Here is a 25,245-nt window from a genome sequence, read left to right on the forward strand (position 1 = left end):
TATTTTAATATTCGACAAAAATTAAACCTGAAAACTTCGTTCGAACTTGGAATACTGCAATTTTTTTTTAGTTTAAATCCAATTTAAATTCGGTTAAAAACATATAATCCAATTTAAATTAAAAATGCAACCCGTTTTGACACGTGCAATCGATTTAGAGCACGTGTACTCACTACTCATATACAATGCGGTTCTCACCCCCAAAAGAAGAGGGCACACATGGATCCCGAGCCCCGTAATCTCGACGCAAAAGCGGCTAATGCCACAGCCGTTGCGGCGAGCTGCCACGTGGTGGCGGTTCCCTACCCGGGCCGCGGCCACATCAACCCCATGATGTGTCTGTGCCACCTCCTCGCGGCCCACGGGGCCGTCGTCACCTTCGTCGTCACCGAGGAGTGGCTTGCCCTCCTCCACGCCGCCGACGCCGTCCCGCCGCCTGCCGCCGTCCGCCTCCGCACCATCCCTAACGTCATCCCTTCCGAGGCGGGCCGCGGAGCCGACTTCCCTAGCTTCCTCGAGGCCGTCTATACCAAGATGGGCGACCCCTTAGAGCGCCTCCTCGACGAGCTGGATCTCCCGCCGGCCGTGATCATCGCCGACTCGTACCTGTCGTGGGCGGTGGCTGCCGGCAACCGCAGGGGCATCCCGGTGGCCTTGCTGGTCACCATATCCCCCGCCGCCTTCTCCGTTCTCTACCACTTCGACCGCATCCCTAGTCATCTGCTGTCTCTGGTGGCTGTGTCCGACCACGTCGCAGGTCTTCTCGCGCATTTCCCTATGTTTTTTTTTTTTTTCTTTAATCTTAATTTCTATATCTTCTTCTGATGCTGCACTTTGAGAGAGAAATTTAGAAAGGGTAACTGAATTCCTACCAGTCTTAAGCTTTTGGGGCAATTATTGACTCCAATTATTTAGAATCGTGCAACAATCTTGTGACTTTTTTAGAATTCTTGCATCTCAGTTGGGTATGTTAAATATAGATAACAAAACTTGATAATTGAGATGGGTTTTTGCTTAATTATAAACCTATCAGGTACTTCTTAACCATAATTATTATTTCTGGCAGAATGAAATCCAATTAATAGATTTGAAAATAACCCTTAAATAAAAGATAAAGGGTGAGTTCAATAACATTGTTTGGAGTACCACAAACATCAAAATCCATGTAGCAAATTATACTATCAAATTTAAACTAGCGTAATCTCAAGAAAAGGAGTTTCCTGAGCAAACCTGCTCATTAACCACTCATTGAGATCTAAAAATATGTAAATAATTAACGTAATGATGCTTAGCATCATGGGACAAGTATATTTGATTGTTCATTACCCAAAAATGTGAAATTTGGTCTCTTAGAAGTTTCTTATTGAGGAGACCTTAATCGATTGTCTGCCCGAGGAGGAGAATTGAAGCCAACATTGACGAAGCATGTTCCAAGTAGGCGGTGGAAATTGCTAAGGTGGCAATTCTCCAAGGTGGACTCGTGGAGCTGAAACCATAGGGTCCTGCAAGAATAGATGGAATTGGAAATATGGTAATTGGGAGCAATGAAAAAAAGTGGATACCCTTACCTTTGAATTAAATCCTTTTTATGGTATGGAGATTTCGAACAGCTTGGTTTTTAAAAAAAAACCCAGTGCTGATGTGGCAGGTGAACTGATAGGTCACAGTGGAATTTCTTAAAGAGTCCAATGTGTGGTTCTGTCCATGTGTCAATCTTTTATTGGTGATACTAATGGTGACTCTTGATTTTTTATGAAATAAAGTCATGACAATCCCTAAAATTCTTCATTGTACGTGGCTCAAAATTGTGGCAATCACTCCCTTGAAGCAATGATCAGCTGCAGCTTAAAACTACCCACATCAACTTAGTGCAAGAAATGCATTTTAATGTATATAAGCTAGTCTGGACCACAGACTCTCATCAGCTTAGTCAAGATCAACCTTGAAGAGTAGGGGTTTGTTGTGGGTGAAATTTGATTAATCACATTGTGCCTATCCAAGTATTATATTTTAACAACCCCAATTTAGTGTCACATCACCCGTTGGAAGCGGACTAAGAGTTACTTATAAGGATCATGCAACTATTAACCTATTAACTTGAACGTAAGCACTGGGCCAGTGTTCAGGTTCAACAAACTTAATAAGTTAGTCTTCTACCATGTTCGCTTTCCTATTTTGAAATCGTCAATAGGATCATTCGCTGCCTCCAAGGAGATTGGCAGGAAATGCATAAGACCCCTAGAAGCCTAGTGTAAGGGGGTATGCATGCATTATTTATAAGACATCATCATATGCCTGCTGGACTCTTTCTCTCTTTTCAAAATCTCTCTCTGAAAACCAATTTGTAGTTTGATCATAAGATGGAAACACACCATATGCTTGCAAATTGTGGCGTTTCTTTTAATTCTCTTTTAGTAGGTTGCCATACCATCAACAAGATCTGTATTCAGTCGCATAATTCATAGAACAAAGCTAGGGCCTTCTTGAGGTTCCAGCCAGTTTTAAGTTTGAGGAGAGTTAATAAATAGTCTTACCCCTAAAAATAGAGAGGTTGTTTTGGTGACTCCAATCCTGATTGCTTGCAAAAGAACAATTGTACTATTTTATCAAGGCTCATCCTACCAAAAAGACTAATTCAATTATACCTTTCTTTAAAATAGATCCATTGTATAGTACAGAACTTCATGCTTCCGTTATGCCAAAAGAGTAATTTTTTACTTATGTTTCATTTTATATGAAGGTAAAACATGATTCAGTTTAAAAGTTCAATTTGCACATAAGAATCTGGACTGGAATTATATCAAGTTTGTGCTTTCAGTGATTTTCTTATTTGTTGCTCCTTTTAATTCATCTTGCATATGTGCATAGGATCAAAAAGAATATTTGGGTCTCACACTTACAGCATAATTGTGATATTTCTAACTTCTACTCAGGAGAAGAGTTTTTGGGACAGTGGGTTCCTGGCCTAATTTCATTTAGATTAGCTGATGTCAAGTCCATCTCAATGGCGACGACACTAAAAAGAGCGTTGGAGTCTGCCAATTGGGTTCCAAAAGCACAAATCATTCTCTTCACTTCATTTTATGAGCTCGGGCCTCGTGTAATTGACTCGCTACGATCAGAGCTCTCATGCCCTGTGTATTCTGTGGGCCCTTGTATTCCTTACATGATGCCGCAAGTGAACAAGTCAATTCCATGCAGTGGCAATGATGTCGACTACTTCAGTTGGCTCGATTCCCAGAAGGAGCGATCCGTACTTTATGTCTCATTGGGCAGTTTCCACTCAGTCCTGGAATCTCAGATGGAAGAGATTGCAATGGGCTTACGTGCCAGTGAAACCAAGTTTCTGTGGGTTGCTCGTGGCAACTCTCCAAGAATGCAGGAGGTATGTGGTAAATCGGGCTTTGTCGTGCCATGGTGTGACCAGTTAAGGGTCTTGCATCATCCTTCGGTTGGAGGATTCTTGACTCATTGTGGGTGGAATTCAATACTAGAAGCCATATTTGCAGGGGTTCCAATGCTCACTTTCCCCATAGCATGGGATCAACCACTTAATAGCCGACTTGTAGTCGATGAATGGAAGATTGGTCTCAGTTTGAAGGAAGAGTTGCGGAAAGACAACATTGTTGGAAGAGATAATGTTGCCATGCTTGTCAAGAGACTCATGGACTCGGACGGTGGCGTCGAGGGTAAAGAGATGAGGAGAAGAGCAAGAGAACTGCAGAGGGCTTCTCTTAAAGCGATCGAGGAAGGTGGTTCATCACACGGCAGCATCATTTCTTTTCTAAAAGGACTTAAGCAGTGCAAAAACTGAATAATATATATTCTGCATTGTAAGACTATTTACGGAAATATTGCTCTTAGGTTGTGATTTGTCTTTCTAAAACCTAAGGCCAACGACTTCATTTGAGGATGATGCATATCAGCTATGAATGTGCTAGGTGTGTTGAATTGCTACTCATGTGCATCAACTGTGACTTGTATCAAACTTCTGTTTATGCATTCTCTGTATCTGCCAACATTGAATGGTAATGTTTGTCGGATTGATGACTCTTTTGAGTTTTCGATTCCAGCTTGATTGGTTTTATTCTTCCGCCATACGACACGATATAAACGATCAAAATGTGCGGAGTCTATTTAGCAGCCTTAGCCAAAGCACGTCTGCATGTGGTCCTCCCAGTAAAAAATATCGTACGTACAATAGGGCAAACGCCATGCCCAATGTGTGGCCTTCACCAGCTTCACTTATTTTGCGCCTTTTCTCTCGCTCTCACCTCTCAACCCACACATTAAGCGGCGCAGGGGAGAATGACACAGTCCATGGCGGCCGCCTCGTCGACCTGCCACCTGGTGGCGGTTCCCTACCCGGGCCGCGGCCACGTCAACCCCATGATGTGCCTGTGCCGCCTCCTCGCCGCCCACGGCGCCCTCGTCACCTTCGTCGTCACCGAGGAGTGGCTCGCCCTCCTCCGCGCCGCACCCGCCCCGCCGCCGCCGACGGCAATCCGCCTCCGCACCATCCCCAACGTCATCCCCTCCGAGTCGGGCCGCGCCGCCGACTTCCCCGGGTTCCTCGACGCCGTGTTCACCAGGATGGGCGACCCCTTCGAGCGCCTCCTCGACGAGCTGGAGCCCGCGCCGGCCGCCATCGTGGCCGACTCGTACCTGCCCTGGGCCGTGGCAGTCGGCAACCGCAGGGGCATCCCGGTGGCCTCGCTGTTCACCATGTCCGCCGCCTTCTTCTCCGTTTTCTACCAAGTGGACCGCGTCCCTGGCCTGTTGCGGCCTCAGGCAGCCGTGCCTGACCACGCAATAGGTCCGCTTTCTATTTCTTGGGCACATTATCTTCTTCCGATGATGCAGCACTCGTAGAAATAATGTTAGAAAGATCAATTGTTCTCCATAGCAATCTAATTTATCGTGGCAGGTTGTGCTTTCAGCAATTATCTTGAATTCCATAAGCTCTTCTGTAAGCATTACTGATTCAAGTCTCATCTGTTTGCTGCTTCTCTTACTTCTTCTAGCATGCGTGTATAGGATCAAAAAGAGTACTTTGGTCTGATACTTGTGGCATCGTGTTGATACTTGTGACTTCCACTCAGGAGGAGATCTTTTGGCGCAATGGATTCCTGGCCTAACTTCTCTTAGATCAGCAGACTTCATGCCCTTAATTCGAATGAAGAAGCCAACTGAGAGAGTGTTGGAGTCCTTCTCCTGGATTCCAAAGGCACAAACTGTTCTCTTCACTACCTTCTACGAGCTCGAGCCTCGTGTACTTGACTCACTTCGATCAGAGCTCCCATGCCCTGTGTACTCTGTCGGACCCTGTATTCCTTACATGCTGCCACAAGTGAACGGCTCAATTCCATGCAGTGGCAATGAGGACGACTACTTCAGCTGGCTCGATTCCCAGATGGAACGATCTGTGCTTTATGTCTCATTGGGCAGCTTCCTCTCTGTCTCAAAGTCACAGATGGAAGAGATAGCAATGGGCCTCTGTGCCAGCCAACCCAAGTTCCTGTGGGTTGCTCGTGATGACTCTCTCAGAATTCAGCAGATGTGTGCTAGATCGGGCCTCGTGGTGCCATGGTGCGACCAGCTGAGGGTCCTGCATCATCCTTCAGTTGGAGGATTCCTGACTCACTGTGGGTGGAATTCAACTCTGGAAGCTGTGTTTGCAGGGGTTCCAATGCTCACCTTCCCCCTACTATGGGATCAAATAGCTAATAGCCGACTTGTTGTAGAAGAATGGAAGGTTGGTCTCAGTTTGAAGGAAAAGTTGGGCGAAGACAACGTTATTGGAAGAGATGACATCGCCATGTTTGTCAAGAGACTAATGGATTCCAATGGCCTTGAGAGTACAGAGATGAGGAGAAGAGCCACGGAACTCCGAATGGCTTCTCTTAAAGCGATTGATGAAGGTGGTTCTTCCGACACTGGCATCACTTCCTTCCTACATGGCCTTATGAAGTGTAATGATTGATCAGGAGGTTAGTCCGATAGCTGCTGATGTTGTGCTTTGCAAGACCAATAGCAGAAACATTGATTGATGTGCAATGACTTCATTTGAGGGTTTTCCAATGACAAGTATTAGCTAAAATCTCAGGTCTTAGGCTGTGATAACAACTCTGTGACTTCTCTTGTTTGTGTTCTGACTTTGTTGAGGATGATCCACTTGCAGTCTTGAGGTGATAAAGACTTCTCTTGTTTGTGTTCTGACTTTGTTGAGGATGATCCTCTTTCAGTCTTGAGGTGCTTGGTCTATTGATTTGTTACTTAACAACCTAAAATCTAAAGACAGAAGAATCCATCATAAATCTTAACGAGGGAGAGAGTATTATTTCTTTTAAGTATCTTTGACCTATGTTTATTGGTTCATAAAGCAGCCTTACAATTCTGATTACTGCAACTCTAGTAGAATGGACACCTTTATCTAACAGCATGTACATGGGCATGCGACGAGGGAGTCCACCGACGACTGGTGTCCGATGAGCCACCGGATGTGGAGGAAGTCCTCCTCGGAACAAGGAAGCCTCAGTGGGCCTGCCGAACGGTGATCATAGGTCTTGAGCCTTACCAAGGAGATCAGCGAGGAGTGGATGATGAAGACGAGATACAGGTTTCATCAACTTCCGGGACCCACCGTCTTCTTCTTCCTCGAGCCCCACTTGCTCTGCTAACCTTCCCTTCTTCACATCAATCTTCTTGTAAGAGTAGCAGGAAAGAGTCGTAGGATGAAAGAAAAGGAAACAAACGAGCACGAAGGATATATAGCCTCATGGTGGTGTGTACGTTGGCTGGATTCATATTACTGTAGAAATCGAGTTCCAGATTACTGTTGCTGAGTTCAATCCTCACTGAAGCACTGGAGATTGGCGAAGCTAATGGTAGTGCCATTTCACGGCATCGTTCTTCTTCTAACTTAAACTTGGAGAAGCTGAAGCGAGTTGAGATAAGCCTTGGAAAACTTCGCCTTTCGAGGGAGAACTACTGGCACACCATCCTCTCCTCTGCCTTAGATGTCTTCTTTCCCTTACTCGACACGATGCAGAACATCCAGTAAACTCACCATGCGCTTCATGAGGCAGTCCCATGATTCAGCATGATTTGTATCAGGTGATTTCACTGCAAATGGGTAAAAATCGAACTTGCATCATCTAGTTCATTGATTGAAGGTGTGTAGCAACAAAGCTGTTTCTGCTGTTGGAGCGTAAGATCCCATCAATTGGTAGACGTTTGTATCTCCATCTATTCTCACTGCAGAGCAAAATGGACGTGATGTCTAATCCCTTTCCTCTGCATACAGTAAGCATGATAAATATAATATCTTTTTTGGTCCTTAGTGAAGTTACTAAGGAGGCATTATCATCAAAATCAGACAAGTCAACTTCATCTTTAAGATCATGCACCATTTGATTTAAGATCAACATGTGTTTGATAATGGTTGGGCTGCTTGTGCAAAGCTATATTGGTGCTTCTAACACCCACAACATGCTTTCCGAATGCCAGTGATTTCTAATGAGATGTTGCAAATATGTAGCAGTAGATGTAGTACTGCTACATCTATATGTGCAGTGTTTACTCATCTCTGTTCTGATGCTTATGGAATACTTCTCTTTTGTAATGTCTTCTAAATCTGCTTCATTGCAGCTGCACAAAATGCTTGCTCAAACCATTAACTTTGGGTGGATAACAGCAGAATCATCTTCTTGATTACAAGTTGTGTTTTGAGCTAGCTTTTCTGCTGCTCTACGTGGCTTGAGTTGGAAACACAGGGATTTCATGCTTTGCCTGTCACATCAGGTTTGATTCAGTTGATGGATCGCCTTCACGTCGTGTATACCATTTCCTAGCAGATCGACGAATGGATAGTATATTATTCGATGGAATTGTGGCTGTAACATCTCAAGGGAGAAACTTGGAATGTCATGCAATTGTTCTGTGCTAATGGTGGTCATGACCCCAATTTGGCAGGAGGTTCCAAGCTTTTGAACTCTTTCAATTTGGTAGAATATTATATGGGCATGAAAGCAGATTGAGATATGTTCCATGCAACTTCTCCTAAGCCTCGCTGATTCTCCATGACCTCTGCTCTCTGTCTTCAGATTCTTGTTCTGATGGCACATTGCTGGCAGGCTTAACTTTCATCCTCGTGTTGTCGTTCATCTTGATAACCTTCATCCTTGTTAGAAATGCAGCTGATCGTGCATGTCAAACACTACAAGTTAGTGCCATTTGGTGGAAATCAGGTTCTTCTCCTATTGACATCTTTTGTTGGCATAAAAGATAACTGATCCCCAAAGAAAAAGGAAAGATTGACATCTGATGCACCTTCCTGTTAAGATTCTTCTTAGATAATAGAACAAAGCAGCCTGTCCTTTACAATGGCAGCACCATCAAAAAATGGAGAAGGAATTCCCAGCATATGATATTGATCTTTAGGATTTTTAGTTTTCCTTCTGCAACTTCTTTCTTAAGTACTCTTCTTGGATGACAGAGAAGGTAGAACTAAAGGAAGGTTGCAAGTTTCAGTCGCTCAGATAAGCTCCAAAATCTGCAATCCGAGCTTGAGCGCACCATGGCACTCTTCCCCAACCTGCTGCCACCTATAGGTGCCCAGACCTCATCAGCAACCACTAGTGCTTGTTTCCATTAAGGTCTTTGCTTTGCGTAGTCACGTCCCAATACGCATTTTTCTATGTCAAAAGAGAGCGTCCAGTGTCCGAGCACCTCCTTCCCCATCGAACTTCTCTGTCGAGCACAAATCCTTGTTAGTGCTTGGAATACTCGTCCTCACTGTTGTTTATGGACGTGATGGAACCTCGTAAGACCTGCCGTGGCCCTCCGATGGACGAGATTCTCCTGTGTTCAACTGGGTAGGACTTGGTTCGCTACCTATATAAGGCTGCTGTGGGCTTAGAGCCTCTGCATTGTAGAGGAGAGGTGGCAGAGGTCGTGGAGGAGAAGACCATGGCTGTTGGTGGTGCTTGGAAGAGTGTGAAGCCCTACTTGGCCATGGTGTTCCTGCAGTTTGGGTACTCGGGCATGTACGTGATCTCCGTCGCCTCGCTCAAGAGCGGCATGAGCCACTACGTGCTCGTCGTGTACCGGAATGCCGTCGCGGCAGCTGTCGTCGCTCCGTTTGCTCTCTGGTTTGAACGGTCTCTCTCCATCTCTATCTCTTTCTCTCCCTCTCTCAATTTGATGTGCGTGAATGCATGATAAGTTTCGCTCTCACACCGGTGAGGCAGCCATGGAGCAGAATGAGATCAGTCCATCTAAATGTCGATTTCTCTCTCTTGATACCAGGAAGACAAGGCCCAAGATGACACTGGCCATCTTCCTCAAGATAATGGCTCTGGCGTTCCTGGAGTACTGATCCACCCAACATCCACTGTTTCACTTACTTGGCTTCGATTCCAGTAGAATTGGCTAACGTGTCTTCATCCAGGCCGGTGCTCGACCAAAACTTCTACTACATGGGCGCCAAGAACACATCAGCAAGCTTCTCCTCTGCCCTCTTCAACGTGTTGCCTGCTGTTACTTTTGTCAATGCCGTTATCCTCAGGTGATTCTTATCGACACATCAAAGTTATAGATCACGAAACTGCGTCTTACACCGGCGATCCTCTGTTCGTGTCGTTAGGATGGAGAAGATCGATATCAAGAAACGACGTAGCCAGGCGAAGGTTGTCGGCACTCTGGTGACGGTGATCGGTGCACTGCTCATGATACTATACACAGGCCCAATCATCGAGTTCGTATGGACCAAGGGAAGGAGCCACCACGCCGGGGACAGCGGCCAGAACGAAAGCCACTGGCTTATCGGCACGTTCATGCTGCTGTTCAGCTGCTTCTGCTGGTCTGCTTTCTTCATCCTGCAGGTAGCAGAGGTTCCAGTTACGGTGAACTTTGAATGAACGAGAACACGTTAAGATGGCTCATCATGGTGGATTTTGATGTTACAGTCGCACACGTTGAAGTCCTATCCTGCAGAGCTCTCCCTGAGCACCTTGATATGCCTCATGGGCGCGGGACAAGGTGGAGCCCTTGCTCTTGTGATGGAGCGCAGCACCAAGCCATGGCTGATAGGATTCGACACAAGACTCTTCACCGCCGTGTACTCCGTAAGATGCTTCTCAGGATCGCATCTTCCCGTGCATTAGAAGAAGAATACGTTCGCAAGCTCTTCAGCTGTCGCCCTTCCTCTGCAGGGAATCATGTGCTCTGGAGTCGCTTACTATGTTCAAGGCATCGTGATGAAGGAGAGAGGCCCTGTCTTCGTCACAGCCTTCAACCCTCTTTGCATGATCATCACGGCCATAATGGGCTCCATTATTCTAGCGGAGGAGATCACCTTAGGAAGGTACGTAGCCACAGCGTTAACCGTCTCAATCCACCACCAACAGCTGACACCTTCTGCTGGAAATCAATCTGCAGGGTATTAGGTGCAGTCATAATAGTGATCGGCCTCTACTCCCTCATCTGGGGGAAGAGCAAAGATCACTTAACGGAGCCCTCGCAGCCGAGGGAGAAGGAAGCAGCACTCGTGAAGACGAGCCCGATCGACCACGTCGCCGTCATCGACATCCAACCTGCGAGGAATCCTTAAGGCGACGAGAGCTCCATCTACGTCTGTACCTAGTCAACCATCAACACAATTGCTGTATGCAACTTTGTGATGCCTCCTAATGTTCGCAATGCGTGAACTATATGATATGATTGATACTTTCAATAAGCTTTGTCATCACTTGTCACTATCATGATTTGTGCACACAACTTGCATGCACGATGGGAATCATGGTTGGTGTTGGTGCCACCATCTTTTCTTTTCAGAAACTTCGTGCTTCACCTCACTGCAAGTTGTGCTTGGATGGTAGAGTGGCTACAGCACCATGCAAATGGGATTGGCGAGAAAGGAAATATATATAGTGGCTCTAATTACCACCACTGAGCTTTGCCTTTGTCCAATTCTAATATAGGATTAAATTAAGATAATTATAATTAGTCCAAAATGCTTAAATCAAATTTATAGCAGTACATCCTCCTGGACGGACTTGGCTGACAGCAACAATCTACCTTCTAATTCAACTTCCACCAGAGAACATTCAAAGGCACACGTTTGGACGTCTCACTTGCGGGCATCTGATAGAGGAAATTAATGCAAGACGTGCTACCAGTGCCATTAAGTCCCAAAGGTCAACCCTTGATGCGTAGACGCATCTTCCTCCATCGACACACATCTCTTCTTCTCCAAGCAGGAGGACGAGGTGGTGGTGTGTGACAATGTCTTCGTCAGGGCATAACAACAGCTTGCTGCTGTATTTCCTGGTCAGCTAGGGCATCAATACATCATGACAACAGTCCACTGTACACTTTGAGGAAGACATCTTTGTCCAATAACTTAGCCTTGCCAATCCTTCATCTTGTTTGACTTTTAAGTTTGACCACTAATCTTGGAAACACATCATATAGTGCTAAAACAGCCTCTTATTCCAAGTGCAATCGTATTTCATAATAATGCAGTCCATTGTAGGTCCAGTTGGAATCAAAATTCTATGGTTTTTTATGAGCAACCTAAACAGACTTTAGAGTCCCCGTTCCCCGAAAGTCAACCTTGACGACAAAGCTTCAATTTCTTATCATGTACAGAAATCATACATGCAAATAACGGGTGCATTATTAATGGCAAATCACATGTTTGACTGCTGATTCAGTCTTCCCACCTGCCCTGTTCCGGGCATTCACTCCCCGGTCAACGTTATTGACTGACTGTAGACTAAACACGCAGCTGAAACTTCTAATGGCCTCAGTATCCTGTCTCCTCCGACCATGGCTTCCTTCTCCTCCTCCTCTGCTCCTACTATTCTGCGGCTCTTACTCTTACAACTCTTCTCGGTATCTGCACCTCTCCTAACCGTTGCCGTCTCTGTCGCCCACGAGTTCGTCTACCCCAACTTCACCGCCTCCTACCTCCATTTCGTCGACAACTCCGGCGTGTTCCTCTCCTCCTCCGCTTTCTCCGCTGGCTTTCACAACCCCGGTGGACAGAGCTCCCGCTACTACCTCTCCGTAATCCACGCCCCGTCCTTCACCGTCGTCTGGACCGCCAACCCCGCCGCCCCTGTCCCTCCCTCCGCCAACCTCGTCCTCGCCCCCGCCGGCCTCACCCTCTCTCTGCCCGACGGCTCTCTCGCTTGGTCCACCCCGCGCCTCGCAGCCCCTGTCGTCGCCCTCCAGCTCCTCTCTTCCGGCGAGTTCCGCCTCCTTGACGCCGCCAACGCTTCCCTCTGGTCCTCCTTCGACCACCCCACCGACACCCTCCTCCCGTCCCAGCTCCTCCCTGCCTCCGCCTCTCTCTCCTCCGCTGTCTCCGACAACGACCCCTCCCCTGGAAACTACCGCCTCCTCATCACCCCCGGCGACACCCTCCTGCGATGGACCGCGATCTCGCAGAACTACTGGTCCCTCTCCACTGACGTCCGCTTCACCAAAGACTCCAACTTGGAGGTCGGTTACATGGCCGTCAACGCCACCGGGCTCTACCTCCTTGCCGGCGATAGGCAAACAACCGTCTTCAGGATGATCTCCCCGCCGCCGCATTCGTCGTCCCCCGACGAGTTCCGCATCGCGAAGCTAGACCCCAGCGGCCGGTTTCGGATCCTGAGCTTCGACACCGACTTCGTAGCGCCGAGCAACGACTGCGACCTCCCTTCCGTTTGTGGCTCGCTGGGCCTCTGCTTCCCCATCGCCAACAACTCCATCTGTAGATGCCCGGCCTTGTTCGGGGCTTCGCTGGCCGGCGGGTGCTCCCCGGCCGACGGCTCCATTTTGGCGAACTCCTCGTGTCCCGATGAGGACAACAGTGGCTCGGTCTCCTACATTAGCTTGGGTAGCCAAATCGACTACTTTGGGACCAAATTCTCGACGCCTATCACTGCCGGAGCTAACATTTCCGCGTGCAGCGACCTCTGTTCTCGGAATTGCTCCTGTCTCGGCTTCTTCTACAATAACTCATCAAAGTCGTGCTACATCCTCGAGCACCAGATAGGTTCTCTCTTCATCGCGGACAACGGCAGCGGCGACACCTCCACCGCCGGCTACATCAAGACGCTCGGTCAGCCATCGCGGCAGCCGCCTTCGAGCGGTTCTCAGTCTTTGGCCCGTCTCCTCGTCGTTTTACTGCCAACTACGGCTACAGTTCTTCTGGTGATCTCCATCTGCCTTGTATGTTACGCAATGCGGAGGAGGAACAAACGTCAAACGACTGCAGAAATTTCTAATGAAGAGGCCGGGAAGGAGGACGAGATCGCGATCCCCGGTCTGCCGACCAGGTACACCTACGCTGAGCTCGAGGCCGCCACCGATAACTTCCACACACGGATCGGCTCCGGTGGTTTCGGCTCCGTATACAAAGGACAGCTCCAGGACAAGTCGTTCGTCGCCGTCAAAAAGATCAACGCCGTCAGCGTGCAGGGGAGGAGGGAATTCTGCACGGAGATCGCCGTCATCGGCAACATCCACCACGTCAATCTCGTGCGGCTGCGGGGGTTCTGCGCCCAGGGCCAGTTGCGGCTGCTCGTCTACGAATACATGAACCGCTTCTCGCTCGACCGCGCCCTGTTCGGCCACAGCCTGGTGCTAGAGTGGCGGGAGAGGCTGCAGATCGCTGTCGGGGCGGCGCGGGGCCTCGCATACCTCCACACAGGCTGCGAGCACAAGATCATTCATTGCGACGTGAAGCCGGAGAACATACTACTTCATGATCACAACCAAGTGAAGATTGCGGACTTCGGATTGGCCAAGCTGATGAGCCCGGAGCAGTCGGGGCTCTTCACCACAATGAGAGGGACAAGGGGCTACCTGGCGCCGGAATGGCTAACGAACTCCGCCATCACCGACAAGGCGGACGTGTACAGCTTCGGAATGGTGCTGCTGGAGATCGTGAGAGGGCGGAAGAACCGCAAGGAACAGCTCTGGACAGAGCCGAGCGGTTCGTGTGGCTCGTCCACGCCGGAGACGTACTTCCCGATGGTGGCACTAGAGATGCACGGGAGGGGGACGTACGAGGATTTGGCCGACCCGAGGCTGGAAGGGAGGGTGAACGAGCCGGAATTGGAGAGGGTAGTGAAGGTGGCGCTGTGCTGTCTGCACCGAGAGCCGGCGCAGAGGCCGAGCATGACGAAGGTGGCGGCGATGCTGGAGGGAACGATGCTGGTCCCCCATCCGAGGTTGGAGTCCCTCGACTTCTTGAGGTCGTACGGGAGGGGATTCGGGGATCCAAATGCGAGGAGACGGTGTGGGCCGAACTCCACAAGCGCCGGCAGCGGGTCCTCTGCGTCGCCGCTGCTCTCTTACGTGTCGTCACAGGAGGTGTCGGGACCGAGATAGCACGCAAACTGTGGAAGCCATAGCCTATCCTACCTTCGCGATCACGGATCACAATATAGATTTTAAGCATCATGTAGTTATCACATCTTGAATTTATTATAAATATTTTATTATAATTTATTTTATTGATCAAAATATAAGTCAAAAATAATCTTATATTTTATTATAAAATATAGTAATATTAGCTCAAAAATAAAATTTAACCTCTAACTAGCAGTAGAGGTAAGTATATGTTCCATCGAAATTCGATCTTTAGTATTATTGGGAGATTGTTGAGTAGAAAATTTTAATATTAATCATCAACACCGAAATCTCATAAGTTATCTGTAAAATAAATAAATAAATATATATATATATTCAAAATTTAATTAATCTTATTAGCTTATATGAAATGATGCAAAGAGCACTTTCCTCAACGAGAAAAATACTTTATACTAAAGAATTAATTTTTTTCTCAAATAAACAGACTCATATGGTATTTCTAATAGTAGATGGAATAGTATTCCTTACCATATATTTCTCTCAATAATGGAAGGGAATCATTCGTTAAGTCGTCACGGTCTGCTTACCCTTAAAACATCTAACCATTATCATTGAATCATTAAAATATAATAAATAGTAGTTAATAAAAAAATAAAATTACATAAGAGAGTAAATAATTTTTTTTAATCAACTATTATATAAGTTTAATAGAAATTAAGTATTACAACTAGTATCATGCAAGATAAAAATTTTAGAAATTATATATAGCATGAATAATTATAATATAATTTAATCCAAAAACTTTAAACACTTGAAGGAACATAAGAAAATTTTAAAAATACATGTAGTATGAATAATTATAATATATTTGAATATAAAATAAAAAAATTTAAAGATGTGCAGGAATAGAAGAAAAAAAATTATTTTTTAGAAAAGATAAAAAAAAACCTGAAATGAAATAAAGGAATCCATTCTTTGAATAGGAGGAGATGAGCCTTCCACCTAATATTTTTTTAAAAAAATTTATTATAATTATTTAATATTTAATATTTAATATTTAATTTATTAATAAAAATAACATCACTTAACTTAGAAGGTTAAATATTTATTTTTTTAAAAAAATATTAGTAAAAAATAAAATAAAAATATTTAAATCGAGGGATTTGACACGGTAGTTATTTTCGATTCGAAGCTAATCTGTGTTTCAGTCATGTAGACATTGTTTGACACAAAATTATCTCACTTTATTTGTCTTCTTCACCAAGCAAACATAACCAAAGAGCTTACAAGTCATGTACTTCGCTTTCTTCCAGCAAGGTTGCAGAATTTGTGGGCAGTGAAGCACTTGCACAAACATATATGAATAGCCATCATATATATATATATATATATATATGCGAATACTACCTGCTTACAGTGGGCATGATCCGATGGGTGTGGTAGTAAAAAATTGCTTGGTCTTAGAAACTTGGGATGTGAGTCACCACACAAGTCAATGACGAGAACTGTGATTTGGACATGCACGAAGATTTCCTCTTTATTTATGACATAATTGCTGAGTCGAGATCCTACGAAGACTACATAAACCGCATATGTATTGTAGTATTAGTAAAATGAGTCAAATGTATGCAAGTCTTTTATACAATGATACTTTGCTATTCTAGTAGGGTAGGAAAAACTATACTACTAAAACAAGCACATGTACACGATGAATTAGTATAATACAGTATAATATATACACTATATTGAAGTATTAGTAAATTGCAACATACTGCCATTACTACATGTCTGGTTGCTGTATCACATCAATAGCTTTCATAAAGTAGGTTTGAATTTATTAAAGGGATAAAAGAATTAAATCCATAGGTTATTGCAAATTGCTTTTTGTTGTTTGCCTTTTGATGACAGAGTACCGTGGTTTACGTACAACATTGAAATTTTATCGATGTCATGAGTACAGTAGATTGATGAGTTGATAGGATTTGTTCATCATCAACGGTGCAAGGTCATCCATGTATCTCTTCACATGAGATAATTGGTGAGGCGAAATCGTCTGGGATGATCTATTAGTGTGGACCCAATTCCAAGTGATCGGGTAAACGGTCTAGAATCTTATTGACGATAAGATTCTCTCTCAAGGTCGGATCATTCGGGTGTCTCCGAAAGATTATTTGTCTTATGATTGCGTGGTTGTATTCAGGGTTATCTTTTGATCGTTGACGATCCTACGTGACCCTCGATGGTGATTTTTTTGATGCTTAAATTAGCAAATGGGAGAAGACAGTAGTATAAATTATAAGATTGAGTTAGTGTACAGAGAATTAGCCCTTTAACGTGAGTTAATGATTTTTTTTTTATACTCAATCCTTAGGTTTTCTTATTAACCGATTTGGAATAAGATTAGATGAACTATCTTGATAAGATAGGACGATTATCATCAATCATTGATGCAGTATATGTAGAAACGCACTATGATGTCATTTTAGGGCTAGTGATATGGAGCCTTACTTTTGGTGGCAAATGAGTTATCATGAGATTAATTCAAATTAATTTATCTTTGAAAGCAAACATAAAAGACTTAAATCGTACCGAACGGTTATATCCGATCCGATATGAACAATCGATGTGTGTTTCTTTGGAAGACACTTTGGCTTATATCAGATCAGATCGAAATTAACGTTATCCAACGTTCCCAATGGCGTACCTAAGAATGGACGGCTCTGATGAAATATGTTCCGATTTGCTGTCTCCGCCCTATTAATGTCTTCCCCCGACCCGTCCCAAATCCCCAAATAGTAGCGGAGAGGGGAGGAGAGGGGCGTCGGACGAGCGAGCGAGCGAGCGGCTTCACCACGGCCACCGGCATCGAGTGTGCGAGGGGAGACGCGAGGTAAGCGCGTTTTGTGAGCGCGTGATCTCTATGGCCTATTCTTCCTCCTCATCTTGTTTACCCCTTCTCTCGTTCCTTTTTCGCTTCTCGGCCGGCCACCGGCGGAGAACTAAAGAGGAGAAAGAGGAAAGCTGTTTGGTTCAACAAACCGGAAATGCAAAAAACGATTATTATGCGTTGTGTGATCCTCTGCAGGAGAGTGAGAGGTTTTGAGAGTGCTGTAGAAGAGGGAGAGATAGAGAGACTGAGATATAGCAATAAAAGAACCGTTCTTGAGGGAACTAAGAGTGAAAGAAAGGGAGAATTGTGATTAAGAGAGGGAGAGAGAGTTAGAGATAGCGTCTCTCGCTCTACCTGATCTGTGCGCTTGCGACCGTCATCATGGCTAACAAGCTCGTGGTCAGTGTTTTTCTTTAATATTCTTTTGTTTTCCTGGATGAAACTTTTGCAGTTCAATTTGTGTTTATTTATTGAGGATGTTTGGATTGTTTTTTTTTAGGTTCTCGGAATCCCCTGGGATGTGGATACGGAAGGGCTGAGGCAGTACATGAGCAAGTTTGGTCCTTTGGATGATTGTGTCGTCATGAAGGTTGATCTTTTTTGTGCTCCACCATCTGAAATTATATTGCTTTATTGGTGTAGCTCATTTGATTTCTGATAGATCAGGTTACTTATATATGGTTTTACTTTCTCATTTTCGCTTCTATTGGTGGAGTGGGAGATTTGTTGCTATGTTTAACTTCTAGAGTTCCATGGCCTTCCCTTGAGTGGGATTATCCATGGTACTTGAACTGCATGTTCTTTTTCTGTATGAACTCTTTTTTTGTGCTCGTCAGTTCAGTAATACTTTTTCCCTCATGGAAGAAGAAATTTTGCTTTTGCTCCATGATTTCATTTATCTCTCCTTATGTCTCTTAAATCACATTATCGCTTAAATGGATGCCAATTTTCCTTTTTTTTTTGTCAGTTCTTACTGATGCATGGTTAGATAAGATGTGCAATTATGTGTTTATTGTAATTGCATGCCTATCTATGATTTTCCTCTGGGAAACGATTTGTTACATTTTAATTTTGGAAATATAATTGTGGTGATACTGTACTCTGAAATCAAGATTTCCAATGTTTTTGAATTTTTTTTTTCAGGCCTTGAGGAGAAGGGTTATTATTAGATAGCCATCTTTTTATTTTTCTTTCTTGCAAGTAAACATGCTGTTTTCAGAGGGAAAAAAAACAACAAAAAGTAAACATGCTGTTTTCAGAATGCAAACTTTGAAATGAATAGTCAACAGAAAAAAGTATGAATACAGTTCTATAAGTTGTTTATGCACTTAATTGACAAAAAATACTTTTTCTGTTTGAGTTCTGACTTTACAGAAGTTTAAGCACAAAATTCTTTTGTATTTTCCGTGTTATTTTTATTCTATATGTATGTATGTATGTAACTGACAGAACGGAGAAAATAACATGTGGAAACTTTATGGATTTAGTTTTGACTTTGCTTTTTTTGGGAATCATTCTGAAGGCTAAAATAGGTTACCTGTGCAGGATCATGTGACTGCAAAAGGTAGCTATAGTGTACATTTTGGCTTCATGACCAATTAAATTGAGAATTCTTGATCAGAATTATATTGTTGAAAAACTAGGATTCCTCAAAAGATGTTGAAGCACTAGGAGAAATATGTATTGGATTTGAAAAGTAGTTCTGGATTCTATTAGCACAAACACTTGGTTATCTCTAATGTTCTCTTTTATTTTCCTTGTATAATTATATGGTGTTCGATTTTCTGGCTTTCATTTGAGTGGATTATTTTTCAAGTCATCAATAATGGTTCTTGTAATTTTTTAAACATCAGGAGCGTTCTACTGGTCGTTCTCGAGGTTTTGGCTATGTAACTTTCTCATCAGAGGAGGACGCTAAGGTGAACATAATTCGATCCTGTGTGTTTGCTTTAATTTTTATAAAGATTTCAGAAGTATATCTCTAAACAGTAACTTCTGCTGATGCTTATAAAATATGACTATGCTCTTTTGGGGCTGCTTTATTATACTTTTTTATCATTATTACTTTCTTATATTCATCAGTGACCTTTAAGAACAAAAAAGTAAATACTCAGTGGGAATTTGTAGCTTTTTATGTGATTATGGTGCATGGTAATTAGTGCTTAGAGTTACTAGTTAATAACAAACACCTGATAAACAAGTGTTCCAGTTAAGTTGAAGCTCTTTGTCTATTTCCTTTTTTTTACTTCTTGATATGATGTATGAAAACATATGTTATTAAGGACATCATCAACTGCCTACTGCCGGTCCTAGATCTGTCTTATTTGTCGTATCTACCTAAAAGAAGCTTCTCTATTTCGTGATGAATACTAGTTGGTTTTACTGCTTGTCTGCTGTAGATTTTCTGTCTTGCATCTTCTAGTGTATAACCATTTCTAATAGGCATTAGATCATAAGATTGATTTATAAGCATTCATTAACATGTAGGAATATTTACACAGTTTTTTCTAGGTAATTATATAATTCTATTGATGTTTATTCTTTTTTGCTAAAGTTGCTTTGTCATCTATTATTTAGCATTCTGCTTAAAACTGTCATTTTATGCAATAATTTTTGGGAAATAATGCTGGAAAGTCAATTTTGCACTGTCATTCAGAATGCACTTGAAAGCGAGCATGTTCTTGGTACGAGAACTCTTGATGTGAAAGTGGCAACACCTAAGGTAATTTTGATGAGTTGTGCATTAGCACTGTTATTTAGCTTGTCCTTTTTTCCCTTGTTGGTGGTTTCACTTAAATACTATTGCAACAAATGGCTAATGCAAACATAGAGTTTATTTTCTTGCTTTCCTCCATGTGTACTTGCATGACACTTATGATTTCTTAATATATAGGAAGAAATGAGAGGACCATTGAAGAAAGCTACTCGAATATTTGTTGCAAGGATACCACCCTCAGTAACAGAAGAATTGTTCCGAAGGTTAGTGTTTCTTTATGGTTGTGTTGGCTGTGGAATCATTGCTGCGATGGTGACATAATTATTAAAATTGATATATATTTGACCTTGCTACAAATTTTATTTACCTTTTGTTGTTTCTTGCAGTTATTTTGAAACTTATGGAGTAATAACAGATCTGTTCATGCCAAAGGTCAGAGATGTTATTTTTACATTTTTCTTTAATTGAACTAAAGCTGCTCTCAGTAGTTGAAAATTTAAAATTATGCATTTTGATTCAGCTATCATTAGGTATTAATATGTATATGTCACATTTGAAATTTTGGATCTACTGTGAGGTTTAATAATGGTGTACATATTCTTAAATAAGATTCTTTTACATATTTAATTTACTATATTCTTCATGGAATTTGTTTTCTGACTTGCAGAGATTAAACTAGTGTGTACATCTGAAAGAATATTTGAAAATTTTCTTTCGATTCTTGCTTGATATGTGTTTGAACAAATTCTTGAAGTTCAGGAGGGAAATTTTATGGTAATGAAAGCTTTTGACTTGCATGAATTGTAATCTTCTTTATTGCTCAACAGCATGAGAACATGTTTTGAGACGTAACTTCTATCTGATATTTAGCAGAGTCTGTATATTGGAATTTGGATCTATGATAAATTTGCTAACAGTTTTGATCAATTTTTATCTATTGGTTTGTAGGATCAAGGTTCAAAAGGGCATCGGGGAATTGGATTTATTACTTTTGATAGTGCTGGTATGACATTCTTCTTGATCTTATATTTTTAATACTTCTCATATTATTAAATGTAAAGTAGTTTGTAAAAGTATTAATATCAAGTGATAGCAAAATTTTACAGATTAACACTGTGATTATATGTACTTGATTTGAAATCCTTGATTTGAGTTTGTAACTTGCTTGTAGTAGCCTCGTTAATACAACTTTGTTTCTTTCCCTAATGAATGTCGTATAGTTGCAAGGAGGTCCTACTTCTAATCATGGATACTTCTATGTACTTTCATTGTGGTAAATCATTAGGTGAATAGGTTGCATAATTTTCCTTAGCATGCAAGTAACAATATCCTGCGTCATTTGTAATTTTGACATTGTAATAATGATGTTATTTTTTCTACTTCATCTTTGTTTAAGTCTTGAGATAAGAGGTTTTGTAAACACTCCCCTCATCTCCCTATCCCTAGTTTCTTGTATAGTTATCCATTTTTAAAATATTGATGAGGCATGTTGCCAATGCTATTTGATTTGCTTAGTACTATTTGGCATGGGTTTAATGCATTACTCATTGATCCTTGTTGAGGATTGCTACATCCTGGTTAATGCTGAGACCACCTCATGTATTTTACTAAAGTTGGGAAAGATAGGTATAGAATTCAGATTGTCAGAACGACACCTATGCTTGTAAGCCCTTCAACTTTTACCATCATAATAAACTTTATGTTGTTGACTTTTGGTGCATAAGCATAATATTCATTGTTTTTTTAATTAGCATTAGAATATTCAATGCAAATAGTATTCATTTTTAGATGTGTGCTGCAACTCAGTTTTTCACAAACTAGATTATTGCATCTGTCCTAAAAATACATACGACAATATTGTAATATGCACACCCCACTCAGAACTAAGTGTGTAATTCAATTTACCCTGTTATCTATGTGCAAGAAATCCTAAGACACGATATTTTATTTTCACAGTGAGTTGCTACGTTTTTCTCTAAAACTATCTTCCTCTTAGTCCTATTCTTATTAAATGAGCGCAAGGAATGCTTGTTAAGCTAAACTTGGAGAAAACAACAAGCTGCTTGAAACTGTTTCTTCATTTCACAGCGATGTACATGCATGTACACTATTGCCTACTACACAATGGTTAGTTTGGATAAGATTTTTATGCCCTAAAGAACCTGTATCTCCATTATCATGCCCATTATTTAGTATGAATCTTCCTTCAGTTTAGTCCTGTAATGAATCTAGCAGCTTTTTTGCAATGGATGTTCTGCATGAGCGCACTCCAATATCTGATTTCATCTAGTGCTTTTTAGTCTATTAAATATGTGATCGTATATTGCCTTCTCAAATGAACAGATTCGGTGGATTCCATAATGGCAGAGTCTCATGAGCTTGATGGTTCTACGGTAGTTGTTGACCGTGCTACTCCTAGGGTAATGTCTGTTTGTAATGGGAGTTTGTGAATCAGATATTGGAGATCACTTCCTTTGTCAGTTGTAATGATGAATGTTGTGTGTTCCATATATTAAACTTTTATGCCTCAAAAAGTTTTTGCTTTCTGTTTTACATAGAACGATGATATGAGATATCCAAGCAGAATGGCACAAGGTGGATATGGTGCATACAATGCATATATTTCAGCAGCAACTCGGTATGCCGCTCTTGGTGCTCCAACACTGTATGATCACTTTGGTTCTGCATATGGAAGTATGTGTCACATTTCAAGTTAAGCAACATTGACAGAGTGATCACCTCTGACGTCAAATAAAATAGAAACTCCTTTGTTAATGATCTAGGAGGATATTTTGGACCTTCGCGTGGGATGGGCAGAAAGATATTTGTTGGCAGACTTCCCCAGGATGCAAGTGCTGAAGATCTGCGCGAGTACTTCGGCAAATTTGGACATATCTTGGATGTTTATGTTCCAAAGGTTAATTTGGTACCTTTTGCATTCTTCAGTTTTGGTTAGTAGAATTTTTAATTTTCATAATTGCTGCTTTACCGTTACCAGGATCCTAAAAGAAGTGGTCATCGAGGCTTCGGTTTTGTGACGTTTGCTGATGATGGTGTAGTGGATCGTGTCTCTCGCAGAACACATGAAATTCTTGGACAGGAGGTACATGATAGGATGATGTGGATTTTTATGATTATCATGTGTATGTTACTGAATATTAAAAGGATTTTATTTTTCTCCAAAGAAAGATGTTTCTCAAATTAAATTGCATTTTTGGAAGCAGTAAATGTTTGATCATGAAAATACTATCTATTTCTTGCTTGGTGTTGTTTAGATGTGATATCAATTCTCACAAATTTAGTAATTGTGTAAACATAATGCCCTCTGTCAGTTAACTGTTCATATTCATTTGATTTACTCATGGAATTTATCCTAGAACTACTTAAACATAGTTTATATTAGAAAATATGTTGTGTATACCTTGAAGAGCACGTCAGATGGTTTTAATATGTAAATTGCTATTGATATGAGCTGCTTAAAATTTTGATTATAGCAAATTGGTAATTCTACTTAGCAGCTTGATCGAGGTAAGCTGAAAACATATCGAGATCTTGACTATTACCTTCTGGCAATGGTCGATAGACTAGTCATGTACTTAGAGCTGCCTTCCAATCTTCTAAAAAGAATTTCATGAACGCTCTTTTGTTGACTGTTGACAGACTAATGATAGAATAAAAAATCTGTGAAATACCCCTTGCATTTATGACAGTTAAAAATATAGTTGTATATTATGGGTTGCGATTTATGAACCTCAGAACTAAAATTTGTGGTCACAGTTTTTTTTAATTTCAAAATATCTTCTAGAATCCTTAACTATGAGATTTTTTAGACTTTTTAAATCATAAGTTTATTTGAAACAGTTGTGGACCATTTGCTGCTGGCTCTGCAGTCCTTGTTTCTCCTACATTATACTTTTCTTTTTCTTTTTTCCTGTCTTTGTTTTTTTCTTGTGTTATGTATATTTCTTCTGATACTTCCTGCTGTTGATTTATGAATTCATATAGTTACTTGACCTTTTTTTGTTGTCCTCACAATTCATATATACAGAGAAACTTGATTTTTATAAAATTCTACTAGTCTTGCTTGGGAAACATTTCATGAAATTCAAAGAAGCTTATTAGTGTGACTGAGCTCATATCTGCTTTGGGAGCAGAGGAAGCCTTGATGGTGTTGTCTTAATGGCATTGAGGGGCACAGATGGTCTAGGCAGAAACCTAAGTTACAGTTGAGTTTCTGAAAAATTGCATTTTGGACCTCACTAATTGGAACTAACAGATGTGAGCTTGTAACAAACATATGCCTGAATTGGGAACGAGCTGTGGAGATTGATGATCTTTTGCCTGGATTCCTTACTCTCTGTAGGCACTAGAGAAACACGGCTAACTCCATTAGTAGTTTGTTTTTTTTCTGTCAAACTAAAGCCTTCTCTGTACCTCTTTTTAGTTATAATAAACAATCTCTATAATGTTTCATGGTATGGTTCCCTACGATGTCACATCTGATTACTGTTTCTATTCTTCTTTCGAGTAGGTTGCCATCGACTCAGCAGCACCACTTGATGATGCTGGTCCCAGTGGAGGTTTCATGGATGCTGCTGAGGCTTACAGAGGGTATGGTCCTATGAGAAACTATGGCAGGCTCTATGGTAGCCTGAATTTCGACGATGTGAGTATATATGGCATGCAGTTGGTTTTCAATTATAGTTAGGGAGCGACTTCAAGCTGACTTCATGTTTGGAGCAGCTGGCTTGAATAATGAACTCCTAAGAGACATGTTCTTCTCCGATTCTTTTGCAGTATGGTTATGGTGCCAGCGGGAGCAGCAGTAGTTCAAGAATGAATTTGAGGTACAGACCCTACTGAAACAAGATGCACTCTTCCTCCTGGTGATTACTTGTTTGTGATATTCCCATGGGGCTAAATACTCGAATAGCTAAACTTGCAAGGATATGCTGCATGAAGCTATTCGGACACGGATAGTCTCTTTAAAACATTTGCTCACTGCTATCATCAATCTAGGGGTGACACTGTAGCGCTCCATCATTTCCTTGTGTTCATGCCAATCTTTTGTGGAGCTGGATTTGGGTATGTTTCCCATTCCTTGGGATCTTACAAGTAGATATCAACTGACACTTTGTGGGTACTGTAATACAAAGATGATCTTGGCAATCTCGGTAGTAGTCTGTTCACAAAATTATGAAGTATGAGTATTTACGCGATGTTGATCGTTGATTGATATGATGATTCATCCTTATGATGGCTGCAT

General features: G+C 42.1%; 5 protein-coding genes across 6 annotated transcripts; all 5 read left to right on the plus strand.

Annotated features, from left to right (window-relative positions):
• The first annotated feature begins 207 nt into the window (after positions 1-207).
• LOC135605892 (UDP-glycosyltransferase 87A1-like) lies at positions 208-4,050 on the plus strand. Its single transcript, XM_065096482.1, has 2 exons — positions 208-757; positions 2,934-4,050. The coding sequence occupies exons 1-2, from the start codon at positions 220-222 to the stop codon at positions 3,812-3,814; spliced, it is 1,419 nt and encodes a 472-aa protein (XP_064952554.1). The 5' UTR covers positions 208-219; the 3' UTR covers positions 3,815-4,050.
• Positions 4,051-4,250: 200 nt separating this feature from the next.
• LOC135605893 (UDP-glycosyltransferase 87A1-like) lies at positions 4,251-6,216 on the plus strand. Its single transcript, XM_065096483.1, has 2 exons — positions 4,251-4,816; positions 5,103-6,216. The coding sequence occupies exons 1-2, from the start codon at positions 4,309-4,311 to the stop codon at positions 5,981-5,983; spliced, it is 1,389 nt and encodes a 462-aa protein (XP_064952555.1). The 5' UTR covers positions 4,251-4,308; the 3' UTR covers positions 5,984-6,216.
• Positions 6,217-8,917: 2,701 nt separating this feature from the next.
• Positions 8,918-10,760, plus strand: LOC103975527 (WAT1-related protein At1g21890). Its single transcript, XM_009390510.3, has 7 exons — positions 8,918-9,161; positions 9,310-9,372; positions 9,452-9,568; positions 9,647-9,884; positions 9,969-10,127; positions 10,215-10,366; positions 10,441-10,760. Exons 1-7 carry the CDS (start codon positions 8,971-8,973, stop codon positions 10,610-10,612), a joined length of 1,092 nt encoding a protein of 363 aa, XP_009388785.1. The 5' UTR covers positions 8,918-8,970; the 3' UTR covers positions 10,613-10,760.
• Positions 10,761-11,567: 807 nt separating this feature from the next.
• Positions 11,568-14,556, plus strand: LOC103975526 (G-type lectin S-receptor-like serine/threonine-protein kinase At5g35370). The gene has a single exon (XM_009390508.3). The coding sequence runs from the start codon at positions 11,833-11,835 to the stop codon at positions 14,389-14,391; it is 2,559 nt and encodes an 852-aa protein (XP_009388783.2). The 5' UTR covers positions 11,568-11,832; the 3' UTR covers positions 14,392-14,556.
• Positions 14,557-17,112: 2,556 nt separating this feature from the next.
• Positions 17,113-25,215, plus strand: LOC135605894 (heterogeneous nuclear ribonucleoprotein 1-like). 2 transcript variants are annotated; one of them, XM_065096485.1, is made up of 14 exons: positions 17,113-17,263; positions 17,459-17,662; positions 17,763-17,852; positions 19,117-19,182; positions 19,920-19,985; positions 20,157-20,242; positions 20,366-20,411; positions 20,928-20,982; positions 22,323-22,399; positions 22,538-22,673; positions 22,763-22,896; positions 22,978-23,082; positions 24,511-24,645; positions 24,777-25,215. In XM_065096485.1, exons 2-14 carry the CDS (start codon positions 17,645-17,647, stop codon positions 24,840-24,842), a joined length of 1,080 nt encoding a protein of 359 aa, XP_064952557.1. In that variant the 5' UTR covers positions 17,113-17,263; positions 17,459-17,644; the 3' UTR covers positions 24,843-25,215. The 2 variants fall into 2 exon arrangements, with proteins under 2 accessions (XP_064952557.1, XP_064952558.1); XM_065096486.1 differs by having other exon boundaries at positions 17,168-17,662.
• Positions 25,216-25,245: the final 30 nt, after the last annotated feature.

This window comes from Musa acuminata, chromosome BXJ2-2 (genome assembly GCF_036884655.1).
Source record: "Musa acuminata AAA Group cultivar baxijiao chromosome BXJ2-2, Cavendish_Baxijiao_AAA, whole genome shotgun sequence".
NCBI classification, from domain to species: Eukaryota; Viridiplantae; Streptophyta; class Magnoliopsida; order Zingiberales; family Musaceae; genus Musa; species Musa acuminata.